The sequence below is a fragment of the Salvelinus sp. IW2-2015 genome, unplaced genomic scaffold (assembly GCF_002910315.2).
Source record: "Salvelinus sp. IW2-2015 unplaced genomic scaffold, ASM291031v2 Un_scaffold933, whole genome shotgun sequence".
Classification (NCBI taxonomy): domain Eukaryota; kingdom Metazoa; phylum Chordata; class Actinopteri; order Salmoniformes; family Salmonidae; genus Salvelinus; species Salvelinus sp. IW2-2015.
In genome coordinates this window covers 721,401-743,427 of record NW_019942655.1, presented here as the reverse complement: position 1 = coordinate 743,427, position 22,027 = coordinate 721,401, and the positions used below count along the sequence as shown (strand labels likewise).

Genomic DNA, 22,027 nt, shown 5'->3' with positions numbered 1-22,027 from the left:
TTTTCCTTCTGGAAGGTTCTCCCATCTCCACAGAGGAACTGTCAGAGAGAGTATAGTTTTTTGGTCAACTCCCTGACCAAGGCCCTACTTCCCTGATTGCTCAGTTTGGCCGGCCGGCCAGCTCTAGGAAGAGTCTTAGTGGTTCCAAAATTCCATTTAAGAATGAAGGCCACTGTGTTCTTGGGAACCTTCAAATGCTGCAGACATTTTTTGGTACCCTTCCCCAGATCTGTACTGCGACACAATCCTGTCTGAGCTCTACGGACAATTCCTTCGACCTCATGGCTTGGTTTTTGCACTGACATGCACTGTCAACTGTGGGACCTTCCAAATCATGTCCAAACAATTGAATTTACCACAGGTGGACTCCAAGTTGTAGAAACATTAAGGATGATCAATGACAGCAGGATGCACCAGAGCTCAATTTCAAGTCTCATAGCAAAGGGTCTAAATACTTATGTAAATAAAAGGTGCTTATTTTTCATAATTTGCAAAAACTTTAAAAACCTGTTTTTGCTTTGTCATTAGGGGTTAGTGTGTGGATTGAAGGGAAAAAATTATTTAATCCATTTTTGAATAAGGTTGTAACGTATGAATGCACTGTGTGTATACATACAGTTGAAGTCGGAAGTTTACATAAATTTGTTTTAAAAATGACTCCAACCTAAGTGTTTCAGCCACTCCAAACTTCTGGTAAACAAACTATAGTTTTGGTAAGAACATCTACTTTGTGGATGACACAAGTCATTTTTCCATAAATTGTTTACAGACAGATTATTTCACTATCACAATTACAGTGAGTCAGAAGTTCATACATTAAGTTGACTGCCTTTAAACAGCTTGGAAAATTCCAGAAAATTATGTCATGGCTTTAGAATCTTCTGATAGGCTAATTGACACCATTTGAGTCAATTGGAGGTGTACCTGTGGATGTATTTCAAGGCCTACATTCAAGCTCAGTGCCTCTTTGCTTGACATCACGGGACAATCTAAAATATCAGCCAAGACCTCAGAAAAAATATTGTAGACCTACACAAGTCTGGTTCATCCTTGGGAGCAATTTACAAACGCCTGAAGGTACCACGTTCATCTGTACAAACAATAGTACGCAAGTATAAACACTACGGTTTGCAACTGCACATGGGACAAAGATCGTACTTTTTGGAGAAATGTCCTCTGGTCAGGGCTTTGTGATGGCCACTCCAATACCTTGACTTTGTTGTCCTCAAGCCATTTTGCCACAACTTTGGAAGTATGCTTGGGGTCATTGTCCATTTGGAAGACCCATTTGCGACCAAGCTTTAATTTCTTGACTGATGTCTTGAGATGTTGCTTCAATATATCCACATAATTTTCCTACCTCATGATGCCATCTATTTTGTGAAGTGCACCAGTTCCACCTGCAGCAAAGCATCCCCCGAACATGATGCTGCCACCCCCGTGCTTCACGGTTGGGATGGTGTTCTTTGGCTTGCAAGCATCCCCCTTTTTCCTCCAAACATAACGATGGTCATTATGGCCAAACAGTTCTATTTTTGTTTCATCAGACCAGAGGACATTTCTCCAAAAAGTACGATCTTCGTCCCCATGTGCAGTTGCAAACCGTAGTCTGGCTTTTTTTTTTTTTTAAATGGCGGTTTTGGAGCAGTGGCTTCTTCCTTGCTGAGCGGCCTTTCAGGTAATGTCGATATAGGACTCGTTTTAGTGTGGATACAGAAACTTTCGTACCCGTTTACTCCAGCATCTTCACAAGGTCCTTTGCTGTTGTTCTGGGATTGATTTGCACTTTTCGCACCAAAGCACGTTTATCTCTAGGAGACAGAACGAGTCTCCTTCCTGAGCAGTATGACGGCTGCGTGTTCCCATGGTGTTTATACTTGCGTACTATTGGTTGTACAGATGAGCATGGTACCGTCAGACGTTTGGAAATTTCTCCCAAGGACGAACCAAACTTGTTGAGGTCTACCATTTTTTATTTTTAGGTCTTGGCTGATTTCTTTTGATTTTCCCATGATGTAAAGTAAAGAGGCACAGAGTTTGAAGGTAGGCCTTGAAATACATCCACAGGTACACCTCCAATTGACTCAAATTATGTCAACTAGCCTATCGGAAGCATCTAAAACTTGGAATTTCCCAAGCTGTTTAAAAAGACACAGTCAACTTAGTGTATGTTAACTTCTGACAATCTGGAGCTGTGATACAGTGAATTATAAGTGAAATAATCGGTCTGTAAACAATTGTTGGAAAAATGTCCGAACCCGACTTGCCAAAACTATAGGTTGTTAACCAGAAATTTGTGGAGTGGTTGAAAAACAAGTGTTAATGACTCCAACCTAAGTGTATGTAAACTCCCGACTTTAACTTTATGTGGACACCAAAATTAATTTAAACCGTTTTCTGATAGAAATGTGGCATTATTGGACAAAAAATTGCAAGGGTGCCAATATTTTTGGCCACGACCGTATATATAGTAATGATTGGGGGGGGGGGGGGGGTTTAATCATCATTTAAAAAATTAAGGGGGCATACCACAATATTATTTTGGCTGAAATATCGCTACTTTGACGGCAAGGGTCGATTTGTTTTTTGCTAGGTTGCGTTAGCCAGCACTAGTTGGCAGTAACTTCACCAAAACTCTGGTATTTTTCATCTTATAGCTTGTTCTCCATCATCTTTGTAAATAGTGAGCCAACATTTTCTCAGCACTTATTTCCATGACTGATCAAAATCAAATTTTCTCATTCTCACACGTCTCTCTGCAGCAGACCTAGTGAGCAATATGTTTGGAATCATCAAATCGCAATATTGAATCACAATACATATAGAATCGCAAAATATATCCTATCGGCACCTAAGTATCGTGACGTCCCTGGCAATTCCAAGCCCTAACTGACCGTTAAAATCAGTAGGTCATCTCCATCATTCAAGTGTGTGAATACAAATACAGTTGCTAGACTACAACCGTGAGAATACTGGGACTACAAAAGCATAAAGTACAAGGGGATAGGATGTCATACTTCTCCTACAAAAACTACATCTCCCTACAAGTATTTCAAATGCTATACTACTTTCTAAGTGCATACATTCAGACAGTCATTATCAAAGTGACAGTTTTAGACCATACCAAAATGGACAGACAAGTTTCTCGTAACCAAAATGGAAAAGCACCGTAAATTAGCCAAAAATTTAACACAAAAGACAATTCTGGCAAAATTGGTGAGAGCTAGTCAGTCATTGGTATGGCCTGAGACGTTGAGCATTTATCGGCCAAATGAATTGAAGATGAAGTGCAACCAACCCCAGTCCAAGGCTCTGCCGCCCACGAACCACTTCTAAGCAGAGAAGCCACGTCGCACAGTCTGACTGCCATGTTAGTTTGGAGTTGCCGTCTGCAAATATGGGACACAAAAAAGTACTGTGTGTTAGATTCAACGGGGAACAAATGCAAGTCAGTGGGAGATCACTTCATTGATGGGAGGTCATAATAAGGAAGTCATCTTTAGGAAGGAGCAGAAATGAGATGGAGGAAATGAGACGGGGAGGAAATATCTGTAGAGAGTTAGAATCAAGAAAAATCAGGCCACGCAAACAGGAACAACAAGCATGAGTAATGATAATTAGTTGAATGGATGGGATGCGTCAGAGTAAAATCCATTGAGTTGCACAGTACAGCTTACATCTGAAGCTCGCCAGATAGAGCCAACTGCTTTTATTATGCCGACACATTCACTAACCAATGATCAAGTAGCTCACAAAAGCACTGAACCACCCCCCAATCTGACGTCATTCAAATTACATTGTGTCTCATGTGATCAAGCAAACTGGGCTACAGTCGGGTCTTTATAACCCTAAGCCAGGTTATAACCACACCAAGTCAGGTATATCCAAGCCTGCTACATCAAATCACTAATAATCAAAGTGGATACCTTTTGCCACAGTCGAAGTGTGAGGAAGGTCCAGTTCAACCCCAACAAAAGCATGACAGATCTCCCTCTGGAGACTGGTATTAAGACTAAAATATATATAAATAGATTTTTTTTCTATGTAGTCAGCAAATGGAAACATCACCTAGTTAAAAAATAAACCATCTTTAACTGCCATAACTGTAACCAGAAAACAAAGCTAAGCATGATGGGAAAAAGGAAACATCTCAAAGCAGTGGAAGTGTTAAAAAATAATTAAAAAATAATAAAAAATAAAAATCACTGACCAAAAATAGAGGCAACAATTTCAAAGACCGTTACATTTAATAGAATGGAGGGGGAAAAAAAGAAATTTGGAAGAAAAAGAAATAATTTTAAAAGAAATTTAAAAGATTTTTTTTTTTTTTTAAACGGTCAATTAAAATAAATTCATTAGGCCCCAATCTATGGATGTCACATGACTGGGAATACAGATATGCATCGGTTGGTCAGATACCTTAAAAGGTAGGGATGTGGATCAGAAAACCAGCCAGTATCTAGCGCGACCATTTCTCATGCAGCGTCACATTTCCATCGCATAAAGTTGATCAGGCTATTGATTGTGTCCTGTGGAATGTTGTCCCACTCCTCAACAGTGGTGCGGATTTGCTGGATATTGGAGGGAACTGGAAACCGCTGTCGTACACGTTGATCCAGAGCATCCCAAACATGCTCAATGGGTGTATGAGTATGCAAGCCATGGAAGAACTGACATTTTCAGCTTCCCGGAATGTTGTACAGAGCAGTGTGACATTGGGCAGTGCTTCACCATGCTTTAACATGAGGTGATGGCGGCAGATTCAGGATCTCAAGGTATCTCTGTGCATTCAAATTGCCATAGATAATTGGCTAGCTTATGCATGCCCCATACCATAACCCCACCATGGGGAATTTTTTTCCACAATGTTGACATCAGCAAACTGCTCGCACACACGATGCCATAGACGTGGTATGCGATTGTGAGGCCGGTTGGAGGTACTGCCAAATTCTCTAAAACGACATTGGAGGCGGCTCATGGTAGAGAAATGAACATTCTTGTGGTCAGCATGCCAATTGCACGCTCCCTCAAAACTTGAGACATCTGTGGCGTTGTGTTGTGACAAAACTGCACATTTTAGTGGTCTTTTATTGTCCCGAGGACAAGGTTTCCCCTGTGTATTGATGATTCTTGATATGCCACAGCTGTCAGGTGGATGGATTATCTTGGCAGCGATAAACAAATGTCACTTTTTAGGGGAGAAATAAGCTTCTTGTTTGTCTGGAATATTTCTGGGATCTTTTATGTCAGCTCATGAAACCAAACACTTTACATGTTGCGTTTATATTTTTGCTCAATGTACATGTATCAAGTGCTACTCAGTTTTAGTGCAAACATGCAATCAGGACACATGGGGTCTTATCGTGAAGTCACTACCTTTGCGACTACTCATAACACCAACGCAGAAACAGCGTCAAAATCCTAATATGTTACAGTTATGTCTGAGCCCTGATGGCCAGCATGTTCCAATTTACCATTACATGTCATTATCCCAAACATCATATTGACAAGTCAATTAAATGTATGCATTTCTGTAAATATGAACACAAGACTAGGCCCATTTGTTGCATTTTAAATCAATATTTTATTGGTAGGAACAGACTGTTTGAGCTCTTGATGTCACAACTGCAAAATGGTTCGATACTCAGGGTACGACAGTTTAATACACACGAGAATCTGCAGCCCACTCAAATACACGCACAATAGTGCAATCCAGAAGCAATGTTGCCATTGGCAACAGACTGACATTGAACTATGAAAAAGACAACTTGCTTTGAATTGAAACAAATACACTTTAAAATCAATGGTTTACCGTCTCCCCATGAATTCCAATAGTCACTTATGTTTACTTAGCCTAACAACAAAGCAGAAAAGAAAAACCCCTTCAGGTTTTACCCATGACTCTTAGCGCCGTACATCATAACCCACATGATGTACCTTAACACATCTCAATTGAAACTAACCTTGCTGCATTTATCCATTGGCTACAGTGTTCGAGGAAGATTACAAATGATTGAATTTTGACGAGACAAACCAAGCTAGCGTTCTTTCTTGTTAGATAACTATAGGTCGAGCAAACAGGTTAGAAAGTTAAAATGGTTAAGACGACAGCATTTGTAATGAATATTTAGAGTATCACAATGCAATGTTTCCCCGAGATTTCTGTTTCAGGCAGTCAAAAAAAAGCCCCAAAGCCAGCAACCAGGACAGTCAACCTAAAACCAACCGAGTAAGCCAAACTTCTACAGTGAGGCGACATCAACAGGCTTTAAGGTAGTAATGTCCCTCTACCAAGGTCAATGCTGTAACTAAACTAGGACTCTACAGCTGACCGCGCAGATTTACACAGCTCTTTACAACAGTAGTGGCAGTCACAAGGACATCATAATGAGATCAGTTAGGCTGAACATGGCAGGACTAGAATTATTTCCAACAGGGTGTGTATAACATGGCTTTTCTGCTCTTAGTTATGCTTGAACAGCCCTTCATCTGACTGGTGTGGTTTTTATCATTAAATGGACAGCCCTTCAGATGAACAGCAAAACAATGGATTCAATTCATTTTCATCTCCAGACCAAATATCAATGTAGGGCCTACACTTCACCTCAAGGTTAATAATCCATTTTGAGTTGCTAGAAAAAAATGTAATAAATACAAAAAAAAATGGTTGCCGACTGTCAGAACTAGCTGGTTTACTGAAAACTGAACACACTACACGGCCAAAAGTAGGTGAAACATGCCATCGAACGGCTCATTCCAAAATCATGGGTAGAAAATATGGAGTTGGTCCCCCCCTTTGCTGCTATAACAGCCCCTGAAGAGTGGAGAAGGCTTTACACTAGATTCTGGAACATTGCTGCAGGGACTTGCTTCCATTCATGAGGTCGGGCACTGATGTTGGGCGATTAGGCCTAGCCTGCAGTCAGTGGTCCAATTCATCCCAAAGGTGTTCGTTGAGGTTGCGGTCAGGGCTCTGTGCAGGCCAATCAAATTCTTCCACACCAAAATCGACAAACCATTTCTGTACGGACCTCGCTTTGCGCACAGGGGCAATGTCATGCTGAAACAGGAAAGGGCCTTCCCCAAAATATTGCCACAAAGTTGGAAGCACAGAACCGTCTAGAATGTCATTGTATGTATGCTGTAGAATTAAGGTTCCCTTCACTGGAACTTATGGGCTCAGCTCAAACCATTATTCATCCGCCACCAAACTTTACAGTTGCCACTATGCATTGGGGCAGGTAGTGTTCTCCTTGCATCCGCCAAACCCAAATTCCACTGTTCCAAAGTCCAATGGCAGCGAGCTTCACACCACATCAGTCGACGCTTTGCATTGCGCATGGTGATCTTAGTCTTGTATGCGGCTGCTCAGCCATGGAAACCCATTGCATGAAGCTCCCAACAAACATTTGTGCTGACGTTGTGTCCAGACGCAGCTTGGAACTCGGTAGTGAGTGTTTCAACCGAGGACAGAATTGTTACGCGCTACACACTTCAGCGGTCCCATTCTGTGAGCTTGTGTGGCCTACCACTTTGTGGCTGAGCCATTGTTGCTCCTAGACGTTTCCACTTCACAATAACAGCCCTTATGGTTGACCGAGGCAGCTCTAGCAGGGGTAGAAATTTGGCAAACTTCCTTGTTGGAAAGGTGGCATCCTATGACGTGCCACATTGAAAGTCTGAGCTCTTCAGAACGGCCCATTCTACTGCCAATGTTTGTCTATGGAGATTGCATGGCTGTGTGCTTGATTTTATACACCCGTCAGCAACGGGTGCGGCTCTAATAGCCGAATCCACTAATTTGAAACTTCCTCAAGAGCGCCATCTGTCATCTCCTAGGTTGACAGAAAACAGCCTTCACTCTTGCTATAGCCTCTGCAGAGTCCAACAACATATAGGAAGAGCCTCTAACGAGACACTTCTTTTGGACCTTAAGGTGACATCTTAACTCCTCCTCCACATTTACTGGATTGGTTGAACAGCGCAGAAGAGAAACTCCGCCCAATGTTTCCAATTTCGTCAAGACTAGTATATTAAGGGGCTCTAGTTTCAGGTGTTTATTTTACACCCGCTGCATTAGGTTATTCTTGCTATGACCTAATAAAATATATATACATCTGGCACAGGAGGTTGGTGTCCCCTTAATTGGGGAGGAAGGGCTCATGGTAATAACTGGAGCGGAACGGTATCAACTACATCCACCACAGTTTCCATGTGTTTGATGCCGTTCCATTCGCTCCGTTCCAGCCATTATTATGAGCCGTTCCTCCCCTCAGCAGCCTCCACTGAAACCTGGCATATTTGTTAAGAAATCTACACATTGTGCTACCTTGCTGTTACCCTTCATACACCATCATTTTAGAATAAATCCCATCAATAAAAAAATACATTCAACTGAGAATACCAAGACAATCAGGTTGTAAAGTTAGGCGCCCAGCAGTTTCACTGGCTGTTGAGGTGGGACGCTAACGTCCCACATACCCAAGAGAGGTTAACAGGCCCCGTATTCACAGCAATCTAGAATCAGATTAGCCTTTTAGATCATAAGAACCTGATCCTAGTTCAGCACTACTGTGAAACACTGAATGCAGGACCCTGATATGAAAATAATTCAACAGGAGAAAGGTAAAACACCATAATGCTTTTAAAAACCTGTCAACCTTTTACAGGTCAGTGCAGATGAGAACAAGAGAATGAATCCCATTTCCATATCAACTCACTCTCCCCTAATAGAATGTTCACATTACATCCCAACAAATCAACAACAAAAAAACACGCACCAAATATCCTAGTCTCTCCAAATTGGGCCAAAACAGACGACGGCGCCACCAAACACCCAAATATTGAGGGAAGACAGACTTGCTGTGTCACCTCCCATTCTTAGCGTCACCTTTAATTAGAAGTACAAAGTATAAACATTGGCCATTGTCCCACTGGAGACATTGCTACAAGGCACAAATATTTCATTAGATAAACACTTAGAAAATGGAACTTGGCAAGGCTCTGCCTCAAAATCTGTCCCAATACAGGCTTTGTGCATGTGCAGCCAACCAGCAGCCTCATCCTGGCATTTGAGCATGGTGCATCTTGTCCCCCTGGAGGCCTTACTGAGCAGTTTTTGAAAATAAAAAAATATATAAACTCAGTTTTCTTTTTACCAGTGTGCTAGGCTAAACCCATCCACCTCCGTTTTACCTCACTGAGCAGGCTCCCTTTTAAGACTCATTAAAATGCAGCATGCTTAGTTACTGGTTCTCTCAAATCCCACAGCCCATCTCGAAGGGGGGGGGGGGGGGGGGGGGGGGGGGGGGGGGGACTATGAACGTCATGAAAAGCAACTACACCCGGCAGCCATGAAAAGCAACTACACCTGGCAAGAACTGCAGAGAAAGCTTAATTTAGGGAGTAAATGTGTCCGTTTAAATAAAAGGTGAAAAGATGTCTATTCCTGACACCCTTACTAGTCAATATTTCATGACCAGCTGCCTTTAGAGCCTAAACATGCTGGCTCGGTCATATTTTCATACAAAGTTGATGTTGCACTACTGATGCTGAAATCTAGCGCATGTTGTTTCAGTTAGTTGGATTAAGTACTCTACTCAAGCCTGGTCTTGGAGGGCCAAAGGGGGGGGGGGGGAGGGGGGGGGGTTGGTTACAGGTTGTCTCACTGATTAGTGTCCAGGCTAATTAATAGGGTTCAGAAGACACTTTTCCGGGGTGTTTGAATGTGGGAGAGACATTCTACTGAATGAATCATGCCAGTTAATCAATTGAGACAGTGGGACAATGGGAGTCCTGTGGATGCTGCAATCCCTCTGAACTCTCGATTAGCTCCAACTGGAGTTCACTGCTTTCACGAGAACATTACAGTAAAAAAAGGTTATGCGTTGCCATTTCTACCCCTTACTAAAATACACAACAATCTCACCCTTACTGAGTTACAGTTCATAATAGGAAATCAGTCAATTTAAATAAATTCCTTAATCTCCTACGGATGTCACATGACTAATAACACAGATATGCATCTGTTGGTCACAGATGTCTTATTTTTTTTAAAGAAGGGGTGTGGATCAGAAAACCAGTCAGTATCTGTTGTGACTATTTGCCTCATGCAGCGCGACACATCTCCTTCGCATAGAGTTGATCAGGCTGTTGATTGTGGAATGTTGTCTCACTCCTCTTCAATGGCTGTGCGAAGTTGATGATATTGGAACACATTGATCCGGAGCATCCCAAACATGCGCAAATGGGTGACATATTTTGTGTGTCTGCAGGGCACAGAAGAACTGTCATTTTCAGCTTCCAGGAATTATGTACAGATTCTTGCGACATGGTGGTGGCGGTGGATGAATGGCACGACAATGGGCATCAGGATATTGTCAGGGTCTCCGTGCATTCAAATTGCCATTGATAAAATGCAAATGTCTACCATAACCCCAGTATTGGGCAATCTGTTCACAACATTGACATCAGCAAACCGCTCTCCCACACGACACAATACACATGGTCTGCCAAATTCTCTAAAACAATGTCGGAGGCGGATTATTTTAGAGAATTGTCTATTCAATTCTCTGGAAACATTCCTGCAGTCAACATGGCACTTGTACGCTCCCTCAAAACATGAGACATCTGTGGCATTGTGTTGTGTGACAAATCTGCACATTTTAGAGTGGCCTTTTGTCCCCAGCCCAAGGTGCACTTACGCAATGACTGTTTAAAATCAGTTTCTTGATATGCCACACGTGTCAGGTGGATGCATTCTCTTGGCAAAGGAGAAATGCTCACTAACAGGAATGTGCACAACGTTTGAGAGAAAATATAAATTGTGCGTATGGAAATTTCTGGGATCTTTTATTTCAGCTCAGGAAACCAACACATTACATGTCGAGTTTATATTTTTGTTCAGTACACACACACACGAGTCTAGGTGGTGATTCAGCTTTAATTTTTCCCTAAGAATAGACTCATTGTGCACATGATGCTTTTTTTTTATGACAAAGAATTCTACCACTGCAGAACTACCAACCACAAAGAAATGTTACTAACATGAGACAATCAAACAAAGGTGGCAAGATTTATTACAGCCAGTGATTCAATGCAATAAAAGCATTTACAGAAATCACATTAGTTCCGACAAATACTTACAGGTTAAGTTCATTAATAAAACTTAATTTAAAAACTAGAGCTGCAACCCAGTGTTTTCCCATTAGCGCCAGCCTTCACCTAGTCAGACGATTATTTTTTTCGACTTCATATTAACGTAGCTACTTTTCATTTAAAAGTTTAAATTAAGATAGTCCGTCAAGCTAGCATGAGCGATATGCATCTTCTAGCGATCCGTTGATAGGATAGGCGCCTGTCGACGCAAGCGATGACAGGGAAACGCAGTCTGTTCTGCCTCCCGGTACAATTTGTGGGTGTTGTGATTGGTCGCAGTAAAATGTCTTTATACGGTGGGGGAAAAGCATGAGTGAATTTGCACATCCCATGTAATGCAAGTGGTACCGATGAGTCTAAATCCACTTAGCCTAAATTGTTGATACATTTTATTTTCTTTCGCACGTTTCATACAGCCAGCCACAGAGTTGTGACGCAATCTATTTGTATGTCCTGAGCTTTGATTCACAACAGCAAGTGTTGACTCATTTTTAAAAAGGTGTCCGATTGAATAGTCTCTCTCTCCTACGCCCCTTTCGCCATTCAAATCCTGCAATGTGGATGGATATATAATATTATAAACTGGGAGGTTCGAGCCTCGAATGCTGATTGGCTGACAGTCTTAAGCGCCTTAAAATTTGCATATGCTACTGGTAGGCTTAGACTTGTTGGCGATTACCTACAACAACAACAAAAAAAATTTAAACATTTGAAGATGGCGAATCATCAGTGCAGGAACAATAGGTAGTGGAGAGCCTCATTCTGTTCTACATGTGATCCTTACGGCCCTCACGGGTTCCAGGCGTTAAAACGGGATTCAAAAAAATATTCTATCAAGTATTTCTCTTAGTAGGGAACCAACTAAATGGCTTGAAAATGAACTAAATTTGCCCAAGTGTATGATAAAACATGTACAGAATGTATCCACGATTCATACTTCCTGCAACTTTCTCAAGAGGCAATGAGAAACGTCGCCGTCCGCGATGCGCTCGTCTCCGTCTGTGTAGCCGTTAGCGATGACGCTGGTGGAAACAGGCTAACCTTCTCAAAATGTTCTCAAAACCTTCTCAAAACCTTCTTAAATGTAAATGTAATGTTAACGACAAAGTAGCCTACGCTTACCTGCCAGAATGACAATGATTATTTTAATCAATCTAGTGGGTACTTGCTTTGTAAAACTCTACCATTACATGTGCGCTACAAACACGTCGCTATACAACAACCGCATCTCGCTAAAAGTGTGCACTTGAATTAAAAATGGTAACTACACGCATAAATCTACATTTATCAGATTTTTCCCCAGAGCTCTCCTGTTTAAAAAAAAAAATATGTTCTAATAGAAAAGTGTAATTTGAGAATGATAAACTGAAAACTGGGGAACACAGAAGCCTGGGGAAAAACAAACAGAACCCAAATGTGGGAAAAGACCAAGATGGAATCATGCAAAAACTGATTTTATAGAGCCCCTACCTAATGATAATGTATTACATTTAGGCTACATAAAACCATAAATATATAATAAGACCAGGGCTCTAAATAAATAAAAACTTAGCACTGATACTCCCAAACAAGTGAGGAACACCACAAAGTAAGATTTATTTTTATTGATTGAGAACTACAATTCATATAGGCCAAATAAAGGCTACTTGTGAAGCATGTGGTGGGCTAGAAACTAATATGTAACCATGTAAAAACATTTGTTTATTATAAAGAGCCAACGACGAATACCCGTTGTTGAGATTACAAAGTCATTTGTGGAATATTAGGTTGCTACATTGTGTAAAAGCACTATTTCCTGTTGAGATTCATGACATAGAAAATTGTACACCGTCTCTTTACAAGTTCTCGCTGTGCCCCCAAATATTTGGATATACTGTTAAGGTTAACAGGTTTAGCTTGTTAGCCAACGGGATAACATGACTGAACAAAGTGTAAACAAATGGTAAACGACGTCGACGCATGAGTAGTTTAAGAACAGCCCCCTACATGGTTTATGAATGTAAAAAGCATTCCCAGTGAGCCGCTATAGGAAGTAAACAAATGTTGCGCTCTGTAATATAGGTCAAATCTTTTGACCTGGTTGAACTAGAAGCAAGCCGTTTTCACTGTAGTAACGGAGCAACCAAGACACTAACGACTCTGCATTTGCTCGTCTCTGGGGCACGCAACACTACAGCGAATCCACATTACAACAATCGTCATCTGGGAGACTTCCCCCCCCCCCCCATAATCGCATTGCCCCCAAAAAAACTCCTGGTCACAAAGCAAAATATCTAGTTGCATATGCGACCAAAATGGTGGCACTTTAGACCACTGCTTAAGACTGAAAACCCTTTCATTTTAAACATTAATTACATTTTTCAAGATAAATGTGGGCCATTTACACAATTTGTTTTAATAGAATAGATAACTTGAACAGTGACAATTCATATCTTGCAGTAAAAACTGTAAATAAGACTAATCAAGAAGACAGGTTTAATGTACTCTTAGAAAATAGTTCTGATCATATATGCCTAGAGCCCTAGACGAAACCGAAAAATACAAAAACACACTGAATTCATACATTTAAAACTGTAAATGTTTTGTCTTTCTACATTGTCACAAATTGTTTCTATATGGGAGGTACACGCGATAAAGTTCTCAATAATTTCGTTGTGTATTTCGGATGGAGGGGGATAAAAATGTATCTAACCCTGGGGGACACGCACTCATGGATCGGGGACGCCTGGCTGGCTACTCCTATGTACTTGCGGAAAACCCTGGTAGCGTATGGGCCAGATAATTCCACTACACTAGGCAGTTCAGAGTAAACAGCGGAGCATGCTGTGGGAAAAGGAACCTCACCTTCCACAAGCCTCATTAAATTAAGGATTAAAAAAATGAAATATGAGCAGATAAAGCAAATGCAGATTAAGGCAATTTTCTGTGAACAGAAAGAAAAAAAAAACGTAATGGATTTTATATTTTCTGTTTTTCAGCTTGTGAAAAACTGAGTAGCCTAATCAGGTTTCTCTGGTGAGTGCTTTGCAATGACCACTGACTGACATCAGTGAGTGCATCTAGTTAGTGTACAAACGCATTGTACAGAGATGCAGATATTAGCAGTAGGTTTTTCACTATTAGTTTACACTGTTAAAGTAGTCTACTTGAGCATGTGTGTTAAAGGGATAGTTCAGGATTTTGGCAGTGAGACTTTTTATTTACTTCCTCATAAAAACGTTGCCCACGAGATCAGACTCTGGGGAAGTCGATAAAAAAAAAAGGCCTCATTTGCCTCGACTAAATAAAGTTCAACAAACTTTCATGATCTAAGTATACGATATTTCTGAAAGGACGTTTCTGAACCAACGCTGATGCGAAACAAACATCTGCTGACTAGATAGTCAGCCATGCACAAGCAGCCCCCCTCAGTGTTGCTCAGCTAAATGACACTATTGATCTCTTAGGACTGCAGTTAGCACTTCCTGGAAGGAGCATGCAAATGTACAGGCCGTACTAGACTACGGGGAGAATCATAGTTGTGTGTTGATAAGGTCAAGGTGTTCCAAAGGGCCCTTTTCAGTGTGTGTGTGTGTGTGTGTGTGTGTGTGTGTGTGTGTGTGTGTGTGTGTGTGTGTCCTTGAACATTAATGCATAGCACTTCATCACTTACAATGAGCCCTGACATTTCTTTGTTCACGTCACAGGAGTAGCTACTCTACCACCACAAATTGGCTAAGACAACCAAGCTACACACACACACACGACTCTTGCTATTACAGTACTGCAGCCATGCAAAAGTTAACGAAATGGCGCCTTTTGAGAGACAGGACTAAGAAAATACGATACACACGTAAAGTGTTGGTCCCATGTTTCATGAGCTGAATTAAAATTCTAGAAATGCTACATACGAACATAAAGCATATTTCTCTCAAATGCACAAATGTGTTTCCATCCCTGTTCAGGAGCATTTCTCCTTTGCCAAGATAATCCATCCACCTGACAGGTTTGGCATATCAAGATGCTGGTTAAACATGATCATTACACAGGTGCACCCTGTGTTGGGGACAATAAAAGAACACTAAAATGTGCAGTTTTGTCACAACACAATGCCACAGATGTCTTAAGTTGAGGGAGCGTACAATTGGCATGCTGACAGCAGGAATGTCCACCAGAGCTGTTGCCAGAGTTCTGAATGTTAATTTCTCCACCATAAGCCCGGTACCATAATGTTTTAGAGAATTTGGCAGTACGTTCAACCGGCCTCACAACGTTAGACCACGTATAACCACGCCAGCCGAGAACCTCCTAATCTGGCTTCACCTACGGGGGGGGGGGGGGTCATCTGAGACAAGCCACACGGACAGCTTATAAAACTGAGTATATCCGTCTGTAATAAAGCCCTTTTGTGGGGAAATACTCATTCTGACTAGCTGGGCCTGGCTCCCTAGTGGGTGGGCCTGGGCTGCACCCCTGCCAACTGATGTGAAATCCATAGATTAGGGCCTGTTGCATTTATATTTTTGTTCAGTATAATAGAAAAAGACCACTACTTTACCCGTAGAAAATATTTCCTTTAAAATGATGTTTTCTGAAGTGGCACCGACTGTACAGGGAAAATAGCTATGAAATGGCCAGCAGTCCCGAGTATGATTGGCTGTTAGAGCATATTGCACTAAGTTTCATAAGACATTCCCAGATGCCATTCAAGTCATACCAATGCTGTCAAACAAATAAAGGAGACAAAAAAAAATGTAAAGCCTCACTTATGTAAAGGCCAAACTGTATATATATTTTTTTGTTCCATCTTTCCTAACATAAAACTCCTATTTGCCAAGAGAACAACTTGATGTTGATAACTGGAGAGTTAAAACATTTCTAGGATAATTAAATTGCAGTGAGTTAGAGGCTGGGCTGGGTCTGGAAAGTGTAGGTCCTCTAGTTACATTAAAGTAGAGAATCAGACTTTTGGGGGGGGGGGCAGAACTTCTACTTAATTAGCTAAATAATTTTACAATCTAGAAATACTTTTTTTATTTTTTTATTTTTTAAGTAAGACCAAGGAGTTTTACTTGAGTGTATGATGTAAACATTGATTTTAAAAAATTAAGTTATTGCTACCTGCTTTGATCACTTCATTAGAAGGCAGAGAAGTTCTGTCATGGCTGTAATAAAAGACACGTCGAAACAGCATCTGCTTCATTTGAAAAAACAGAATCGCCACATGCCATGAGTTGAGGGAGGTCTTCTACCATGACGCAGAGACAGGTCCAAGGACACTGCGGCGCTGGCCTTGGGTAAATGACCTGCACACACTGTGGGGAGGGACACCTTGTGGCCAACATATAGCATGAGCCCCACATACCATCTACACCACAGGACTCAACCTTCACTGCAGAAAGGGAGAAAGAGCTGGGAGGAGGAGAGTAATATTTTTCAGCTGGAACCAACCACTGTAAACTAACCCATTTCTCTTGACAGGGCTGCACACTGACATGGCCTTTGGAAGTTCACTCACTCTCATGCGTTTTAGGGCGTTCTGTCAGCAGTCTTTATTTAGAAAGGCAAAATGCCTGGACTCAATAATACAGCGAGACAACCACTCGTATCCCCTCTTATGTCCCTCACAGTATCTGTTGAAATCATGGAAGGAACATGAGCTATATGAGGAAGGGAATTGCCCAAAAGCAACATCTAGGCTAATAAATGAATAACATTTCTTGGAAACTGTTAGGGACTTGCAGGAATGAGTCAAAAAGAACCAAGCTCAATTTATGTTCCCCGAACATCAACTTAAAAATGGCAAGCAAATTTTTGTTTCTATTTACCAACTACCACCTTGCCAATGAATTATTTTAAACCTAGTTATTATTTTTTTTAAACCTTGTCCTAAGCCTGCATTTCCCCCAAACTCAGTCCTCAGGACCCCAAGGGTTGCACATTTTGTATTTTGCCCTAAAACTACACAGCTGATTCAAATTATCAAAGCTCAATGATTAGTTGATTACATGAATCAGCTGTGTAGTGAGTGCTAGGACAACAAAAAAAAACGTGCAACCCTTGGGGGTCTGAGGACCGAGTTTTGGGAATCTCTGGCTTTTAGTGTGGCAATATTGTTCAGGGAGGAGAGATGAGACTTGAGCTAGCCTACTAGAGGGAAGCACTGAACCACGCCCTCCCCCCCTCCCTCCAAGACCAGCGAGACACATGAGTCAGCAGCCTACTAGTAAATATTAACTGGCCACGTTTACAGTTGTTGCCTTGACGATTCGTAATCTATTCATCACCTTCTGACTGATTACTCACTGCAGACTGCCTACTCACTGGAAAACAAAAAAAACACCTGAGACAATGCTGAAGCATCTTGACAGACACTGCTTGTTCAGTACCCAAGGTCAGATAGCATCCCTAGTGCTCACGGTTGTTAACTGAGTGTATAGCTGGTCGAACTATTAAAAAAAATACCGATAAGTAACAGAATCTAACAGAAAATTATAAACCCACTAGATGAAAAGTTGTGTCCGTAAACTACTTTCATTTAGGAGGTGTGGACAAATGGGTTAACAAGATGAGTGAACTAATGGATAAATACAGTAGTAACAAGATTTTAACAAGTCAAGACATTGAACCCAGTTAGATTTATGTGCCATTTCTATTCAAGCATATTCTGATTGGAGGCCACTTAAGATTAATTATAAACTGGGTGGTTCAAGCCCTGAATGCTGATTGGCTGACAGCCGTGATATAACAAAACCTATACCAGGGGTATGACAAATACTGTATTTGTAATGCTCGAATTACGTTAGTAACCAGTTTGTAATAACGGTAAGGCGTTGCATCATGCCATATACCACACACCCTCGTGCCTTATATGGATGTTTTAATACAATGAGGCGTCAACACGGAACACACGCCTTACAATAACATGAGGGTGGGATGCATATTGTTATATTTTAATAGCATAGCTAGCTATAAAGATTGGATGTTCAACCAACCAGAACCAGCAATTACCTCAATAGCTGGAATATACCTCAATAGGTGTGCGTTTCACGGAGGGGAATGCCACACTGCATGCAGGGAGACGAGAGCTGCCATGACAATTAGTTCATCTTTGCCACCTGCGTTAATTGCTCGAGTAACAAATGTGCTGACCTCGCGCTGCATTACCAATCAATTATCTCCTGCATCGTGTGCTATGGGTGAATATGCACCGTGATTTGTTATCTCGAGTCTGTGCATATAACTAGATACAAGTACTACAATTAAATGTATTGACTGTGAGAGAAGCCAACTCGTGGGTACACATCTTGACATGAACCGCATGACAATCTGCATGCCGGTATAACGTTACTGCATAGTCAGCAATTGACCCGTGGCTAATTAAAACACGCTGCCCGTTTTAAATTGCCTTCTACGTAGTAGAATGTTACCGGTCGTAGAAAAGTACAACTATTTAAACCCAGGTTCCTCAGCCGAACCGTCACTAACTAACTGTATAGCACTGCGTTGCCTATGGAATAAGCCAACCAGGTAACTAAACCCGTGACTGAAGATTGGTTAACTAGACTAACAGTAAGCAGGTTAGCTAGTGTGGCCACGTTGTTATAACGTTATATTGTCTACGGCAGCTAACGTTACCTATTTAGTTAGCTGGCTATATCCACTTAGTTGGAATACATTAGTTCACTTTCTAATGTTAGTCGGCTACAATGGACTAGCTACCTGGACCAGTACAAAACATTGACTAACAAAAAAGGGCAAAAGCATCATGCATGTGCAAATTGTAGCCGGCTAACGTTAGAAAGTGAACCAATACATACTGTGGTACCACGCTGTGATGTCCCTGCAAAGGTTGGCTCGTGACCACCAAACCAACTAGCTAGCAAGCTATAGCATTTGAAAGCGCATGCCATTTTCTTTAGTTGTTTTTACGGTTTGGCTTCTTCGTTGGATACAGTAAAATATTATTTACAGTTCTTACCTTGGGTAATAAATACAGTTTACAACAATTTGTATAATTGACGAAAGTCCATGCAACTAAATGACCGATCCTTCTCCAAAGTTTGCGACGTCGAGAATGGTTGGACAGTGGCGGGAACGTAACTACCCTAAATAAAGCGACAAGATAGGCAGCCAATAGCAGCGTTATCCTACTTGGAATTTTAGGATATGGAATATTCCACTTGTCAACCAGCCCAAATAGAAGGGAGGCACATTTTAATTTGCATCAGGTGCACAGACCATGGGTCATCCAGGTCTAGGTTCCAGACATTAAGACGAAAAACTAGCTAAACATGTTTTGTTTTGTTCATGAATCAAAATGAAGACCCTGCAGCCTAGTGCAATGCATTGTTTATTTTGCCATCATGTTTTTTTTTTTACAATTTGGAGTTCCTCCATTTTGACTAATTGAAGGGGCAATCTGTTGTAGCAAACAACAAAGCCCATTTCCACCACTATTTTGGTTAACAGCTGAGGAATGGCCCAGGATAACCAGTCTCAAATTCTTAGACAGATCAATGGATACAAAGACTGACCCTCCATGATAACATTATAGTTTTAACCATGTTGATGTTATAGTGTTTGTTTACAAACAATAGTTTAAAAAAACGCCTTAATTCATTTAAAAGGTCAAATTGATGTATGAATCTCAGATTGCCCATTTAAAGCAGGGTGCAGGTGAAAGGATTGGGGTACTTTTAATTATGCTTTTAAATGGATAGAGAGCCCTTGAAAGTCCCACCACTGCGTCTCTGATTTACAGCCTTTTTTTTTGGAAGACATCACAGGACGATGGTGGCACCTTTAATTGTGGAGGACCGCTTCGTTGTAATGGCTGGAGTGGAATGATTATGAAATACACCAAAACACATGGTTTCCATGTGTTTGATGCCATTCCATTCTCTCCGTTCCAACCATAATTATAAGCGAACCTCCCCTCAGCAGCTTCCTTTGCTAGACATCCACCTGGATGTGGGTCTTCGTGGTGCCTAGGCTATTCTCAGGTAGTCTGGGTTTAAAATGCAAATCAGACGTGAATTCGCAAGCAAAATGTTTCACACGTTAGACCTACATCATCGATTCTTCAATTAATTCCAGGGCCTGTTTAAAAATAGCCAATCCAATCGTATTGGCAAACGAGTGAGTGCATAAGTTACATGTGTTTAGTTGTATTTATCAATTACTGTATTTAGAGATGAATGCACCAAGTTTTAAATCGATAAAGCAGCCAAGGTTACCACCAATCCGTAGTTGATCCCCCCCCAAAAAACTATGGCACTTTTTTTTGTCGTGCAGTTTAGACCATAACCTATCTCAGTTAAGTAGGATAGGGTCTGGGATTGCGACCCTAATCATGTAAACTGGTAATAAGCTAAATAACCATCCATGTGCAGAGACCGGCTTACTTATCAGTAAATGTGTCACTCCCATTGCATAGAAAAGAAGACTACAGAATATATAACCAGTTTAACCAATACTATTGAAGACAACGCGCTGCCTATAGCCTATCAAATGCATATTGTAGTATTCACACTCGTGGCTTGGTTACCAAGAAGACATGCGAAACCCAAAGATTCGCGTTCACCTGACACGCAGAATGTAGCTTGACATGGGTAGCAAAGAATCTAGGCGCAGATGGATTGATCTAGTCGAGACATTCATATTTATACACCGCAATTCTACACAATTCATCCCTGGAAAAAAATACACTACAACAAAAATGTAATTGGAACAATTGCCTATGGTCCTCATGCGATGAGAGTGCAGGCTACGATATCAAACAATAGCCTACAAATCATATTGTTATAAAACTTGGAAGTCACAAAATATCGATTTCACATAGGCTAATAATGAATAAATGTCTTACCGTTTCTAGAAATGAAAGTTACGGACGTCCTTAGCCAAACAATCTCTTTAAAAATAGAGAATGATGAAGACACTTGCAAATAGGCTATAAAAAGATGAATTCGGCCTTTCTCTTAGTTCAAACTTGGAAACAGAAAATCAACACATAAACAAGATAAAATGATTAAATAAAATATTTATTTAACCAAAATACAGAAATGAGTCCCTTTCAGCCAATGGATTAAATAAAATCAAAATAACTGAAGAAATAAAATGAATCAAATAATTAAAAAAGCTGGCTTCTGCCTGTCTTGCTCTTTACAGGTTCACCACACAAATACGCGACATCACTAAGTGAAAACCAATGTAAGGAGGAGGTTGTCTTTAAAAGGAAGATAGTCCTGTCAGCAAATATATAGGGCCGTATCACAGCAACGCTATACCTCTCCGCTCTCGCTGTTTCATCCATTCAACCTACACACACGAGCACGCATGCACGCGGAAGTATACCCGGAGTAGCTCCGTCCACCGTGATGCATCGAGGTGCCTGAATGTAATTGGCTATAACGCGTCCTCATCGGGTTTCTATTGGTTCTATTTGATGCCATTCAAAAAGATCACGTTTTTTTTCCTTAATATGGAATTTGATGTCTAACAATACTGACTTGCCACATAATATCTGGCACGCAGGAATGAAAAAAATGTCTTGCTTGATAATTACTTTGTCGTGGATTGAACAGAAAAATATGCTTTAGAATCTTGCCGTTTTATAGGTTACAGTAAGATCCCTTTACCTATTGAAAGAGTCGATCATGCAAGGAGACATTTCCAACACGTGGGAACGTATTTTCAATTGAATGAAGTAGGCTATAAACTAAAGCCCCGCTCAACTTTTCGTTATTCATTGAGGTATCTAAACTGTTGAGTTTACTTCACAGCTTTTCAAGTTAATATAGCCTAGTCTACTCCGTGTGCCATAGGTCTACGATATTAAAATGCTATATCCTACAGATCTTTACTGCACATTATAAAAGCCAATATGTTG

General features: G+C 41.0%; 1 protein-coding gene across 1 annotated transcript in view; it reads right to left on the bottom strand.

Moving 5' to 3' along the window:
* The window catches only part of LOC112069216 (ELAV-like protein 2), a 55,064-nt gene extending 33,628 nt beyond the window's left edge, over window positions 1-21,436 (bottom strand). Inside the window, 2 exon segments of the mRNA XM_024136507.2 lie at window positions 3,299-3,389; window positions 21,005-21,436. Coding sequence (XP_023992275.1) covers window positions 3,299-3,370 — 72 coding nt within the window. The 5' untranslated portion in view covers window positions 3,371-3,389; window positions 21,005-21,436.
* Window positions 21,437-22,027: the final 591 nt, after the last annotated feature.